Below are 14642 nucleotides of genomic sequence, written 5' to 3'. Positions count from 1 at the left end.
AGTTGGGTGACCCCATCTCTCTTCGTGGCTGGTAGAGAGATGAAGGCAACAACCAGAAAAGATGTCTTCCACCTTTTATACCTTTCCAGAACAAAAAGATCAGGTCTTGGTACTAGGCATAAGATGGCACAAAAAAATAATTCCTAGATGATGACTCATACACAGCAACCCAGGCTCCATCTGTAACTCCTTTCCCCCCCTCCCCTTACTGTGCTCTTTTCATATAAGCAACCACCTATACCTAAAGCATGAAGCCCTTACTTTTCCAATATACTGTATATATAAAGCATCTGATCAAGCAATTAACTACAAAATAATGATTACAAAATAACAAAACTGATTACAATGATAACACTATAAGTATCAATATAAAATGGTTACTATATATAAAATAAATGCTAATATCAAACTTAAACATACCAAAATCATAAGCACAATAAAATCCCTTCAATGTAAACTGATGAGCTGTTTCTGCAAGCTGCAAAAAAAGGGTGTGTGTGTGTGTGTGTGTGTGTGTGATGAAAAAGGATCTCCTGTCCTCAGTTTAATTATTTTTTAAAAGGATATTGCGCAAAATCTATACTAAATAAATCTATCAATGGTTTTTAGTTAAGCCCAGACTGGTGTCCTCCAAAACCAGAATTCTCTTAATTTATAAGGGAATTCCAATGAAACAGATGTAGAGCACCATAAACAGCTTATTACAAACCAGGGTCTTTACACTTGGCTTCAAACAGGGATGGATGTCCTCTCCCTCCACTCTCCTTTTTCAAACTGCTCTTGCCAACTCCTTGAAGATCCACTGTCTCAGACAAATTGCAGAATTTTGGCTAGATGAAGCAAGACAATTCAGAATCTGCTTTTTGCAATCTCCTATTTCTAATGGCCAGTGGGTAACTTTTCCCGAGAAGGCCTTCTCTGGGACAGCAGCACAATTATGAAACTCCATTTGTAAGCATATTTGCCTGGCACAATCGCCTTTCAGATACCAGGCGCAGTTTATCCTGTTCTCTTCAGCCTTAAACAGCAATTAATATTGATCTTCTTCTTCTTCTTCTTTAGCTATTGTTGACCCATTTACTGTATTTGTTCTTGGAATGTATTATTTAATTTTCCAGGCTCAGTGAATCCATCTTATTCAATCAGAATGTTTTTCAAATGTTTGTGAGCCATCAAAAGGCAGCTTTAAAATTTCTAAATAATAATGCATTCAGATTTTACCACTCCTACCCCCATAAAGTCCTGGCTGAATCCCAAGCCATCTACCTCAATTCTCTATCTGTGAAAGGAGAGTCAAAACTTTCTTCACTACATAAAGGATTCAGAATTGTAGCAGGCTGCAAGGGATGTATTGGTTCTCTCAACCTGTTTGGATAGAATCCCCCAAGCCAAAAGGAAGGAAGGATGAGTACATACAATGTTCTTTTAGCCACGTGGAGCATTAAAAAGAGGGGAAGTCCAGGTCAATGTCCTCTTTCTACCTCATGGCCACACAATGTCATTTAATTTCCCCAAGCATGGACTCAACAAATCATGAGGCACATCCAGCCTCCGATTCCTGACTTCAAAAATCAACATGAGCTCACTGAAAAACTGACATGACGGGGTTAGTATGATAGAACAGGAATGGGGAACTATGGCCCTTTTATGACCTGTGGACTTCAACTGCTAGAATTCTTGAGCCAGCGATGCTGGCTCAGGAATTCTGGGAGATGAAGTCCACAATTCATAAAGAGGGCATAGTTTTCCACCTCTGCGACAGATGAATGTTTACTGCATTAGACCTTGCGCTCACCTGGCTCTGTAGAAACTTTACACCAATTTTCCCAAACGTGGATGTCCCCCAGATGTGTGCATTTCAATTCCCAGAATTCTTAGCAATGCTATGCTGCCTGTGGAATTCTGGGATGTAACCCACTCATCCAAACGAAGCCCAGGATAAGCGATGCTGCTCTATTTTGATCAGAGATTTTGCTGCTCCAACCAAAGCAGCAAAGGATTGATTCTGCAAAATACAGTATGCTCTGACACTTTGGGTTCTGGGTTTTCTGGAGAAGCTAGATGTTAAGGTGGTTACTGAGTATATTATGTCACTAACTTCAAAATATACAAGTCACATCATCTGGCACACAAACATACTGTACACCCTAGCCCATATCTGTGCCACAGTCCTTTGTTTTACAGATCTTACAAGTTAAAGCTTTTAGCAAAACAAAAGAGTCAAGACCAGTAGTATCTATGACTCTTCGCTGAAGAGTCTGCAGCATATAACACCTCCAATGGCTATCATACAGTATGGAGCCTATGGAAATTAGAATGATTTCTAGAGAAGAGTAAAGAGATACGGAAAGTGCTGCCTCTTTGATGTATCTGGTCAATGGGATTTTGCAGTGCAAATATGGTAATCATATCCTGCCCTTATCCTTCAGTATTGGATAAAGATTATGAAATACTTAAACAAGGTTTCTTCTCCAATTCAGAAGCAGGCCCTTCTATGTTTATAAACCATAATTCCTTCTCACCTCCCAGCAGGACTCCTCAATTCTATAAGAGATGAAAGCTAAGCTAGACTGAACTGGAAAGAAAGCTCTCCATGAACAGATTAAACTTCTATATATTGAGCTGCACAACAAGCCAATTAGATGACTTGATAGCTGGAACAAGCAAGGTCCAGAGGTCATCTAGTCCAATCTGTTCCTTGGGGTAGGATCTATAGTGCAGCATAGGAAAGGGGAAAAAAAACAAATCAAAATAAACCACAATGTCTAAGAATAGCATGGGTTATTCTAACTGCCAGTAGCATTGTAAAGCATCAAAGAGAATCTACTCCTGCTCATTATATGATATTCTTTAACCAGAAATTACATTATGCAGGGCACAGTGCTGGTCAAAATCAAGCAAAAGTCCCCCACAAGCAATGGCTAATAGTTAGAACTAATAAAATCCCCACATGTAAAGGCAGCATAGCTTAGAGAATTACAGTATCTAAGGACAAATAACAGATGAGTAACATTTACATGTTCTACCTCTAAGCTTCTCAGAAGTTTTGGGTTAGTCATCATTAGAAAAAGAACGCTAGATCAGATCAATGATTAGCTTAAGTCATGTTTTTACTCCACCCTTGATTCTTCCTTTTGCATTATTGGGCCACAGCCCTAAGAAGTGCACTGACAAACCAACCCCAGGCACCTGGTACAGGCCGCTCCCTGGAGATCTCCACCCTTGTAACGCTAAAATAATCAATAGCAGCGTAAATCAATTTTCCTGGGAAGTGAGTATAGGCAAGCCACGCAAACACATGCACCTAGTTCCACTTGACTCAACAGCTTTCGTGGCTCAGGGGTCTATCTGAACCTTAGCTTTTTGCTGGAAGAATTAGATTTGCAAAAGAAGTTACAGCAATTAACTTGCTGTTACTGAATTTCTACCTTAGCATTGCCATTGCTTCCCCCCCCCCCGCACGCGTGCGTGCGCACACACACACACACACATACACAGTTTCTTTAGGATCATCTTCCCTAACTTGGGACCCTCCAGCTGTGAGGGACTATAACTCCCAGAACTCTCAGCCTCCTTTTGGCCATGCTGGCTGAAATTCCGAAATTTAGGCCATCCCCAACAAATCCGGAGATGCAAATTGTTTCTGAGGGATGGAATAATCTGGATGAAAAGACTGCATGCCCACCATTATCCAGCATGCCTGGGAGCTCCCCCTTCCCAGAATCCTTTGCAATATGCACAGATTTCTTAGCAGGCAGGCTGGCGTTGCCTTGACAAAGAAAACAATGTAGAAGGAAGTCTTTCCATTTAGGAACTTGGACGCTAATAATGCACTAAGCCAGGGCAGGTTTTTTTTTCTTATTATAGGGAAGAAAACTAAATGTCTGTCTTCTCTGTAAGATGGTGATTCATTAAACAACGTGCACCAACACACCCATCCTCAGGGATATCTCCACAGTGTTTCTCAATCTTAGCTGTTTTAAGAGGGGTGGACTTCAACTCCCAGAATTCCCCCAGCCAGCATGCTAGCTGGGGGAATTCTAGGAGTTGAAGTCCACCCCTCTTAAAGCAGCTAAGCACTGCCCAGGATGTTTTCTGAGAACTTTGGAAGTTGCTACATATATTGTTCAAAGTCATCTAGCCAGCAAATGCTTACTGCTGTGTTCCTACCGATGCCGTTCAACATGCTTAGGCAACTACAACTGCTCCTCTGTTCTCTTGTTCTTCCCTGCCCTCATTTGACATCAGCGGACTGAGAACAATACCTTTTCTCATTATGATGCTCTTGCTGACCGGCCCAGGAACATCAAGGAAAAGCTTATTATTCAAGGACACTATTAGAGCACTTGATATGCCATTTTTCCAAAAGAGTGCAGGCTAACCAGCTTCCTACATTCTGGTTTGTTGAACATTTCTGATGACCAAGATGCACCTGAAAAATGCACTGTGGGATTGGTGGGGAAGATAACATGGACTCCATTGAAATGGGTTCATTTAAACAAAGTGTATAGGGGGGGGGGAAAGGCTAACTCTGGAAGCAGTTTTAGAGAGGATTCAGCTTCAACCCACGGATTCTTTCAATATACACCATTTAGGTTTTAGATATGATAGGAGGAGAACTGGTTAGTCTGTGGTGGCCATAAAATCAGGAGTTTGGTAGGATCTTTTCCAAACAATGCATTTTAAACATGTGTTGCAGTGCACAAGAGCTGATACTTCTTAGTATATTTTGTTAGGTGGAAAAAAGTCCTATCACACCCCTGATTTCTTTGACACAAGTAGACTGGAAGCTTTTGCAACCCCAATCTTGTAAAATACCTAAGATCAATTGTGGTGGCCCCAGAAGTCAAACATCTCTTAATCCATGAAAAATAACTCTCAATATATCAATTAATTCAACAAAATAATGAACCCATACTATCCTTACAAAGATGGAGAACCTCTAAGCCAACATTTCCCAAGGTGGATTCTCCAAATCAGTGTTTCTCAACCTCAGCTGTGTGGACTTGAAATCCCAGAACTGATGTCCACCCACCTTAAAACTGCTGAGGTTGAGAAATACTTTTTTGCTCCCAGTGATCTGGTAGGGTGAGGAGGACAAAGGAGCTGTAGTCTCCATGCTGGAAGGGAGCCAGAATGGGGAAAGCTATTCCCACAAGAAAACCATTTAAGAAAGGAAGCATTCTGCTTTCTTCTTTCCCCACAATGAGCAACAATAAGCAGCAACTTTGCACAACTTTCCTGAGCACCTTGGTTGGTTAGGCATAAGAGGTCAGGAAGAGCTGCCCTCATTGGTTGACTTACCAGAACAGCTAGCAAAAGGAAATTTGCAAGGTCCTGAGACAATTTGTTCCACACTATTATTCCAGACTAATGTATTTGCCCACAGCGGAAACACAATTCTTCTCATTTTCTTACAGGAAATAATGAAACAACAAAAAAGGCATTAGTTTCCTACATAATCTTAGCTCACTGGCTGCTGTTTAAAGAAGACTGCAGAAGTTCAGTTCTTGAAGACACCTGTCTTAATTTCTTTATTTTATTTCATGCTATTCATTGATTAGATTTTTGTCTAACAAATATATCTAACTCCCTGCCTTTTCCCAAGGAATTTAGGGTAAGTACACACACGTCCAATGTTTCTCAGTACTGATTATGGAAAATAGGTTGGGCTGAGAGAAAATGACCGATTTTAAGTGATTTGGGGAACTTTTGTCTTTGAAGAGGACTAATATCTGGTATCACAAGTCTAACATCTTAAGTACTGCCCTGTATAAATAAATGTGATATATTGAGAGTCTATCTCTTTTACATAACGAAAAGCAAAATCACATACACAGGATCCTCAAACAATTCCTAAAGGATGGTGGCTGCATCCATTAGGAACATAGGTATTATTTCTTTACATGCTCACGTTAAAAGCTAGATTTTGAAATTGGATCACAACTTTTGTAGTAAGAAGGGCCAAGTATTTGAAGATAAAATGAGAATGCATCTAAAAATAGCTTACACAAATCTTTTAACATACATTGATATTTTTTTTTTACAGAATTAGCTGTAGACTTCTGCCTGCATGGTTTTATTTCTAACATTAGAACCTTTTTAAAAATGAAAGAGTAAAACTTTGATTTTATGACATACTATTCCATTCAGTGTACTTTGGATGCAGCAAACAAAATCTGAATATATGTTGCTTCCTTAAACAATGGACAAAGTCCAGTGTTTGGTGAACCATTCTACATAAAGTTTGTGTGGGTGGGGAGGTTACATAAATTATATTAAAATATGTATAATTTATGTAGTTATGTAGTTAAATACATTCAAACAGACACGGTCTTCCCAATTGGTTCATAATACAAAGGCCTTACAGTACAATATATATTTTTAGGAACAGGCAGCAGCATTTCCTTGAACTCAGCAAAGACTCCAGCACTTGATTAAGCCTTAGAATAAATTATATGTTGCAAACCATGGTTTTTCTTCAACAGTAAATTAATGCAATAGAATAACTAAAATACAAGCAAGGATATTCACATTTCAAATTATCACCACAGCCAAGTATTCACAACAGTTTTCATAAACATCAGGAATCTGGGGATGAAGCTAGTTTACAAAGATGTTATAAAAATTAATGAAACATTCACCACAACATCCTTTCAATTCTCAAAAATTGCTTTAGATACTTATGCATATTTTTCTTCCAATCGACAGCCCAAAACAGATTTCCTTAATTTGTGATTCAACGCAAATCTATGTTCAAGAGGATCCCTGCTTTTATTATTGCAACCTGGCAACAAAGATAGGAAAGGTACCAAAGCAGTGGTACAAATGATCCTGTTAGGTCTCTACTCAAATGAAGGAGCAGGAGAGTTCCAAATACCGTACAGTAGATCTGCTTCATCAGTTTGAAGTAAAAGAAATAAAACCTATTTCCATTTGCATTCTTCCCCCGCCCCATATATTTTAATTGCAGTATTTTTGCTTACAACAGATTGCAAAGTGATGCAGACTATTGAATATATGTCATGTTTTGAAAAGTCAGAATTTTTCATTGGCAGTCTTTATTTATTTATTTCTGAGCATAGCTGGGCCAGGCCAAGTTTGCTTCAGTATCATCAACATGTCACAAAATTATTCACATAGCTATGTAGTAAGGGGGGGGGAATGATGAGGAGTGGTCACTTTTGTGGAGGTCTTTGTAAGGCTCTCAACCCTCAATGGAACGTTTAGCCCAGTAGTGTCAGGAAAAAATTCAGAGAAACCAATGCTTTCTTTGCTTCCTTGAACTTAGGCAAAATTCTAAAACAACCCATTCCTATTCACTTTTTGATGATAAATGGGCATATGGCAACCCTCTAAATACAACTAAGTACAATTCCTAGCAACACTATCATTGATCAGAGTTTTGGTTTAGCAACATTTAAATGTTGCAGGCTCCTTATTCAAGCTCTTTTGTGAGGGATGAAAATTACAGAATTAAGTCCAGGACAGGATGCATACTAAAATGCCACAGATCAAGGGTCAGGAAGGTAGGAGAGCCGATAATGAATCTACACAAGGATGCCAGGGATTGAACCCGAGGCCTTAAGTGTACAAAGTGCAAAGTTAACCTTTCTCAGACGTTTGCTCACTGAATCCCATGGAATCCAAATTAAAGGCTCTCATAGCAACCTTTCTGGGAGAAGGCAGGGCACTGCTACAATTGAACAACTCAATGGCCACGCTTCCCTGCACAACTTTGTCCCAAGTCTGGCAAACTTGCCTTCTTTGCCATCTTGTAGGAGGAATCCCTCACTTGGCAGCAAGGGGGAGGGGGGGAAATAATCCAAAGTTGAAAAAGTCTAGAGAAAAACATGTGTGTGTGCAAAGAAGAATTAGGTACCTCAGCTGGGGGGGCTGGTTGGCAATGTGTGTCTGAGGATGCAGTGCCGGAAAGCTAAGCCAGCAGGCTAGTGATTCCAAGGGTATTACTACTGTACTGGGCTGCCAAATACTGTATAGTGGAGTTTAGTATTTAACTGGGCTGAATTATAAATGTAGGAGGTGGGGGGGTGGGGGTGGAAGCAGAAGGGGTTGGTTCCATGTCTTCTTTTACAGGTGGGAAATAACATATCCAGACCCTGAAAGAGGGAGATCGGGATACTGGCTCTATGGGATGGCCGGCATCCGAAAAAATCAGTGCTGTCACTTAATTTTTTCATCCTATGAAATACAGGAGCCACCCAAGGACACGGGACCGGCTGAAGCTGCGGGACGGACGGGGAAGCCTCCCGATGCCCCACGCAATTCCTGAGTTCTCCGGATGGGCAAAAGCGGGGATGGCGGCCAGGGCAACGGCGGGAACGGCCCTGCAGGGAGGGCATGGAGATCGGAGGGCATCGGAGCCCGGAAGCGGAGGGGAGAGAAGATTAGGGGAAGCAAGCATGGGGTCGGAGGAGAATCTGCCGCATCTCACCGTGGGTATAGATGTTGCCCAGCTCGTTGTGCAAGTAGAAGAGGCTGCGGAGACAGCCGGACCCGGAGCTGATCGGCCGGTAGCCCGTTAGCACGAAGCGGTTGAATTGCAAATGAGGGGGGGAGCTGGCCCAGTCCAGGAGCCGGGCTCCCCCCAGGAAAGCCATGGCCGGGCTCCCCCCCCAGGGTCAGCTACTATCCGGGTTCTGCATCCTTCTAGCTCTGCTTCCTCCTGCTTCTGCCGTTGCTGATGGGGCCGCTGCAGGGGGGGACTCCTCCTTGGGCTTCCCCCCGCTCCTTTTCCCCTCCGCAGCCTGAGCTCACAATTCTGCCCCGCCCACCGACCTCATTAGCATAATAGATGCGGGTGTCGCCCGCCGCCTTTGCCCGCGCTTCTTGCGGGCGCGTTGCCCTGCCCTTCTCCATTGCATCCTCTTATGCAAGCCGCGCCCACCGTCCCCCGTCTCGTTTGCATAATCTCTGCACCGCAGTTCGGTAAGGCACAGTTGTCCGAACCAGGATTCTATGCGTTGCGTAATACTATAGGATGTAGAGATGCAAACCACACCTATTCTATTTTGAGAGCCTATCAGCTGCCCAGAAGAAAACTATAGCGTTCTATTATTAGCATAACCGAAGGCCCTCCTCGCATCGCTGCCCGCTCTTAATAAGCGTCAGCTTTTTGCATAAGCATTGAGACACGCCCTCAGTCTCCTCCCAGGGAGGACTGTGATTGGGTAGCGCGGCGTGCGCGGAAGATGGCCCGAAACAGGCAAAAGACGCCCCTCCAAAGGCTGAAAGGGTTGTAAGATTAACACCATAGGATTCTAAATCGTAATTAATCGGAAAGTACTATACAGTAATTAAGCCTGGACGCCTCAACAGTCCTACATCTTCTTGGAGGAAGACTATTCGATAGAGTCTTAATAATAATCTATTTTATATCATATTTCTATTACAACGTAGAATGTACAGAGACTTCTCGACTTATGACCACAATTGGGTCCCAAATTTATGTTGCTAAGTGAGACATTTGTTAAGGGAGTTTTGCTCCGGTTTACGACCTTTTTTTGCCACAGTTGTTAAGTGAATCATTGCATGTTAAGTGAATCCGGCTTCCCCATTCACTTTGCTTGCCAGAAATTTGCAAAAGCTGATCACATGATCCCAGGACTTGGCAACTGTCATAAATATGAACCAGTTGCCAAGCATCCGAATTTGGATCACATTACCATGGGGATACTGCTATGTTCATAAGTGTGAAAAACAATCATAGGTCACTTTTTTCTGTGCTGTAGTAACTTTAAACAGTCACTAAACGAATTGTTGTTAGTCAGGGACTACTTGTACAATATTACAATATAGGAGGTCCATTATTATTAAACCAGGACTCCTGCCTTGGGCAGCGGGTTGGACTACAAGACCTCCAAGGTCCTTTCCAGCCCTATGATTCTATGACTACTTTTCTTCATCTTTGTGTTATAAGATGCATTTACTTTTTAAATTATTTGTAGAAGACTTTTTCTCCTGTATGTCTATGGAGATTCTCAGTCATCCAGGTCAGGGATGTCAAACTGGTGGCCCACGGGCCGGATGCATCACGCGCAGGCCATGTCCACCCCAGCTCTGCAAAGGCAAAAACCGTCACGATACATCACGATATGTCATATGACGCAATCGAGTTTGATACCTGTGATCCAGGTCATGGTTGTCTCAAAGGTGCTTTTTCAAGAGGCAACTGAACTTCTTCAGCTGTGACTGGATGGTGGGGAGTTTTTCTCCCGTAGATTATCCCCAAACTCATTTTAAAACAATTCCACAAAAAAGCCAATTAAAGACTACAAAAGCATGTTCAGGTTTCCAAATTGCTCATCATAAATAAAAGTCTGGTGAAACCGCTTTGAGTTTTGAAGCCAGCAGACTGTTTTGGGACTGTGATTCTATAAGATTTCTTCAATAAGAAATTTTAATAGAATTTAATAGAATTTTCCCCCTTATTTAGAAGATTTATTTGTGCTTTTAAAAATGCCAATGCATGTTACAGGCATGCAGTTTTCTTTGCAGCTAGACAGAATTGGTCTGATAAGGCTTTCTTTTAAGACCAATACACAGGCCTGCAATTCCAAATTCTAACCAGATCTGAACTTGCTTAAGCTATCAAATTCAGAAAAGGTCAGGCCTCAATAATACTACCAACAGCCCTATATAGTAATCTAATCACATATCATTTTCCTCAAATTGCTGACTCCTTGACAGTGATTTATCTGAGATCAGAGTGGGTGTCTGGCAGAAATAGACTTTGGACAAGAAATACCTAGTTTGTAAACTATTCTCCCACTGTGGAAGGAGAGAATTCAAATCATATACTGTAGAAGATTCTCCTTATATAAAAGAAAGATACAAAATTAATGCAGCTTGTGGAATTGCACTCCTTCACTTATTTTTGATTGGTAATAATTTTTGAAACAAGGTCTGGGTTCTTTCTCCATTCACCCACAAAATGCTCACATTTATGAGAAACCGACTATATTACTCCTATTCATGTGAAAAAGTTGGATTTCTTTATTCTTGATTGTGTCAGTTTTGAATCTTGTCAAATGAAGGGTACGCGATCCCAGTCATATATTTGGGCCAATGCACAGTATCTGCTCAGTTGTGTCTTAGCATCTAACCCAAATACACATTGTGAGCTTGCATCACAATGTCACAACATACATAATTCACTATTTCATTCCTCATCCCCCATAGATTTTTTTATACTTTAAGTAGTGCACACAAAGGGAAATAAATAAAAGTGTACAAAGTGTAGTTGATAATCCTCAACTTAAGACTGCAAAGGGGATAGGAAAATTCATCATTAAATAGTAGTCATTAAATGAGGCATCACATGATCACCCCCAATTTTACAGCCTTTTTTTGACATGTCCATTAAGCAAATCACTGTGGTCATTAAGTGAGACACCACGAGTGCAACTTGCAACCTTCCCTGCTGATTTCCCCATTGACTTTGCTTGTTGGAAGCTGGCTGGGAAGATCACAAATGGTGATAATGTGACTGCAGAATGCTGTGACAGTCGTAAGTGCGAGGATTGGTCATAGGTCTTTTTTTTCAGTGCTGTCATAGCTGCGAACAGTCACTAAATGAATAGACATTAAGTGGGGTTTACCTATAACATTTCAATTAAAAGCAACCATGAAAATCATCTGTGATTGCCTACAATCAAATTATGGTCCTAAGGCCCACTGAAATAAAGTAGGATTTGAAGTCTTTCTAAATGCAAAGTGGGTCAAGAAAAAGTGTACTTCAGATAAAACCTGTTCCAAGGTGTTGATCTGTTACTGTGAAAGTCTAAGGTAACTAACAGAAAAACATCCCTGCCTTTAGCATTTAATTAATACAATATATGCATTTCTGGAACATCTGGTATATCTGATTGATGCAAGCTGTACGTGTATACTATGGAATTGAGGGATTGGCAGGATATGAAACTTGCTATACCAGAATTTGTTGGTTTTGCAAGCCATTCCCAGTCAACTAAGTCAACTCTTTTTCTGTACTGATCACACCAAATGGGGTTTGCAAACTGTTTTCAGAAACTTGCTAGATACCGTAGGAGACAGGGATGCAGAGGGGGCATCAGCTTCTCTATTCCCTGGCTGAAGGTCAAGGAAGGCCAAATGTCTCTTTCCCCTGATGCACACAGAATAATGTTTTTCTGAAGCTTGCAGAGCAGCTGGGTTCTTCAGCTGATTGTGTTACACCATCACCAGAATGCTGGTATCAGCAAGATGACTTGTTTTCCTTGTGTATGGTAGATTCTATCGTCCTCCAGGAAAGAAGACAATTTTCATTTCAGTAGGAACATTTTTAAAAGATTTACTGTTGTATACAAAGCTCACTTCTGAACATGAACCTGCTTCCTTAAATAAACCAATCTGTACTTTCAGATCAGGCCCATATCCAGATCACACAATTAATTTTAATGGCTACCTGCTTTATTATGTTTTCCTTAATATACATGCGGCACAATTATTTCATAATAAGTTAAATAATTAAACAAATTTCAATTATATACAAGAGGATGACAAGAGGAGTTGGCCTGATAAAGTTTCGGATATGGATTTAATTCATTGAAAGGACAGAACAAATACCAAATATATTTGAATGTAGATAGACTTTGCAGTTAATATTTCTAAAATAAGGCCCTAGGGATTCAGTAAACCTTTAAAAAAATGGAAAAAGAATGAGGCATTAACCTAGGTCCCTTTTTGTGAAAAAGAATCTCATTCCATGAATGGTTTGTTATTTAAAACTGTCCAATGGACTGCTATCCACACTTCCTAGAATACCATTTCAGCATCCTTCCAGGAAATTGGAAATGGTGCCTTGTAATCATTTCCAGTTGCCACAAAATGATTCTAAGACTGAGAGCTAACCAACATTGGGTGGAGCCTGTCAAGCGACAAATCTGCCAGCCCTTCTTTTACAATGCTGCCCTAGGCACTTGACGTAATTGCTAATTGTTGAGGGAAAGCACTTTACGGATGTTCAGAGGCACTTTTGTTGTTTCACATACTTGAGGGCTGAGCCCACAGCTCCCAGAGTCATAGTCTTACATTTAGATTTAGTCTTGGTGACAGCACAACTATAACATTCAAAATATATAAGGGGATTTGAGATTGTCTTTACGCAAAGAAGCACACTGTTCTCTTTCAGTCTTAAAAATGTCTAGACTCATCTTTTTACAAGTCATTGAAGGGTTTCAAAGGCTGGGCTCTTGTTCCTATTATTGACAAAGTGGCACATATGTAAACATGGCTGAAGATCCTGAAATTAAAATGATTGGAACTGAAACATTCTGTACATTCTGTTCCTGAAGAATTACACACATACACACACACATACATGCACACAAAGCACACACAAACAGATTTTCTCTAATTAATATTGTTCCTTCCTGGGACACACAAAGGATGCCCTTTCAGACAAATCCTTTACATCACTCTTTCCCAAACCTGATAAGTCTCCAGAAATGCTAGGATTGTAATTCTTAGTTTCCCTTAATCTTTGTTTACAGGTATGGCTATTAATTATCAACTAATTTTATACTAATATATTTTTGTAACTGTTGTGTTGGTCTGATTTGTACTAAACCTTGGGAAAAGTGTATAACAATAAGTTGGAGGGCACAGGTTGGAAAAGTCTAGGGGATATTGTTTTTGAGTTAATAGCTGGAGCAGATTCTACACACCCAGTCTGAAATTTCATTCTCAGCTGCAGAATTATAAGAGCTAAAGGATCACCCTCCAAAAAGCTGACCTTCATAGATGTTGAAAGAATAAGGTCTTCTCTTGCTCTCTTCTAAAGATAATACATTATTAAAAACCTGATAGGTTACATCGGATTTACAAACTTGGCAGCTTTAGGATATGTGGGCTTCAACTCCCAGAATCCCCTAGCCGGCATGGGAGTTGAAATCTACTCATCTTAAAAGTTTCCAACTTTGAAACACACTGCATAGTTGCCCTGGATTCTGTTTCACATTGTGGCTAACCAGATGCTATTGGGTACTCCAAACAGTAGGAGGTTACTCTGTCCCCTTCTTTTAAACAATTCTGTGCTGGCAACCATTATGACTAGGGAAGGAATACTGAAAGAATTTGGCACAAGGATCTGCTAACAGACTCATCATCACCAATGTAGTCTAGAATTCAGTAAAACAACACACTATTTGTATGGAGCAGATTCTGTCCCATTAGTTAGGATTTACTATGTGACATGAAGAACTCTGATATTTCCTCTATCAGTTCAGCTTCACTGCATGTACTCATGTTCTACTATTGGTGATTATCCATTCTGCCTAATTTTATACAGTTATTGCCTGTCTTGCGCACCTTTTCCTCCTCATGAAATTTATTTCAACGTTGTAAAAAAAAAAACTTATTTGGGAATTGCTCAAAGCTCCTAAGAATTTTGGTTGCTACCCTATATTCTGTACCCCTTTTTCAAAAAAGAACAGCATGGATGCATACCCATCCAAGACTTGGCTACAGCTGCAGGACACATGGGGCCTTAGGGACAACCCCACCACACCTCACCCCAAACACACTGCAGGTCCAGTAGGAAACCAGGAATCTGAAACAGGATTATCGAAAGTAAAGGTAAATACCAATGTTCTTCACTTTCT

The 14642-nt window shown here is 40.7% G+C and overlaps 1 protein-coding gene across 1 annotated transcript in view; it reads right to left on the bottom strand.

Annotated features, from left to right (window-relative positions):
• LOC107282564 (progestin and adipoQ receptor family member 4-like) overlaps positions 1-8648 on the bottom strand; it is a 16868-nt gene extending 8220 nt beyond the window's left edge. Inside the window, exon 1 of the mRNA XM_015810359.1 lies at positions 8456-8648. Within this exon, the coding sequence (XP_015665845.1) occupies positions 8456-8621 (166 nt within the window). The 5' untranslated portion in view covers positions 8622-8648. The remainder of the gene's footprint in view (positions 1-8455) is intronic.
• Between the last annotated feature and the right edge of the window lie 5994 nt (positions 8649-14642).

This window comes from Protobothrops mucrosquamatus, unplaced genomic scaffold, assembly GCF_001527695.2.
Source record: "Protobothrops mucrosquamatus isolate PMUCROS unplaced genomic scaffold, P.Mucros_1.0 scaffold8, whole genome shotgun sequence".
Classification (NCBI taxonomy): Eukaryota; Metazoa; Chordata; class Lepidosauria; order Squamata; family Viperidae; genus Protobothrops; species Protobothrops mucrosquamatus.
The sequence above is the reverse complement of the archived record's forward strand: the minus strand, read 5'-3'. Positions and strand labels throughout refer to the sequence as shown.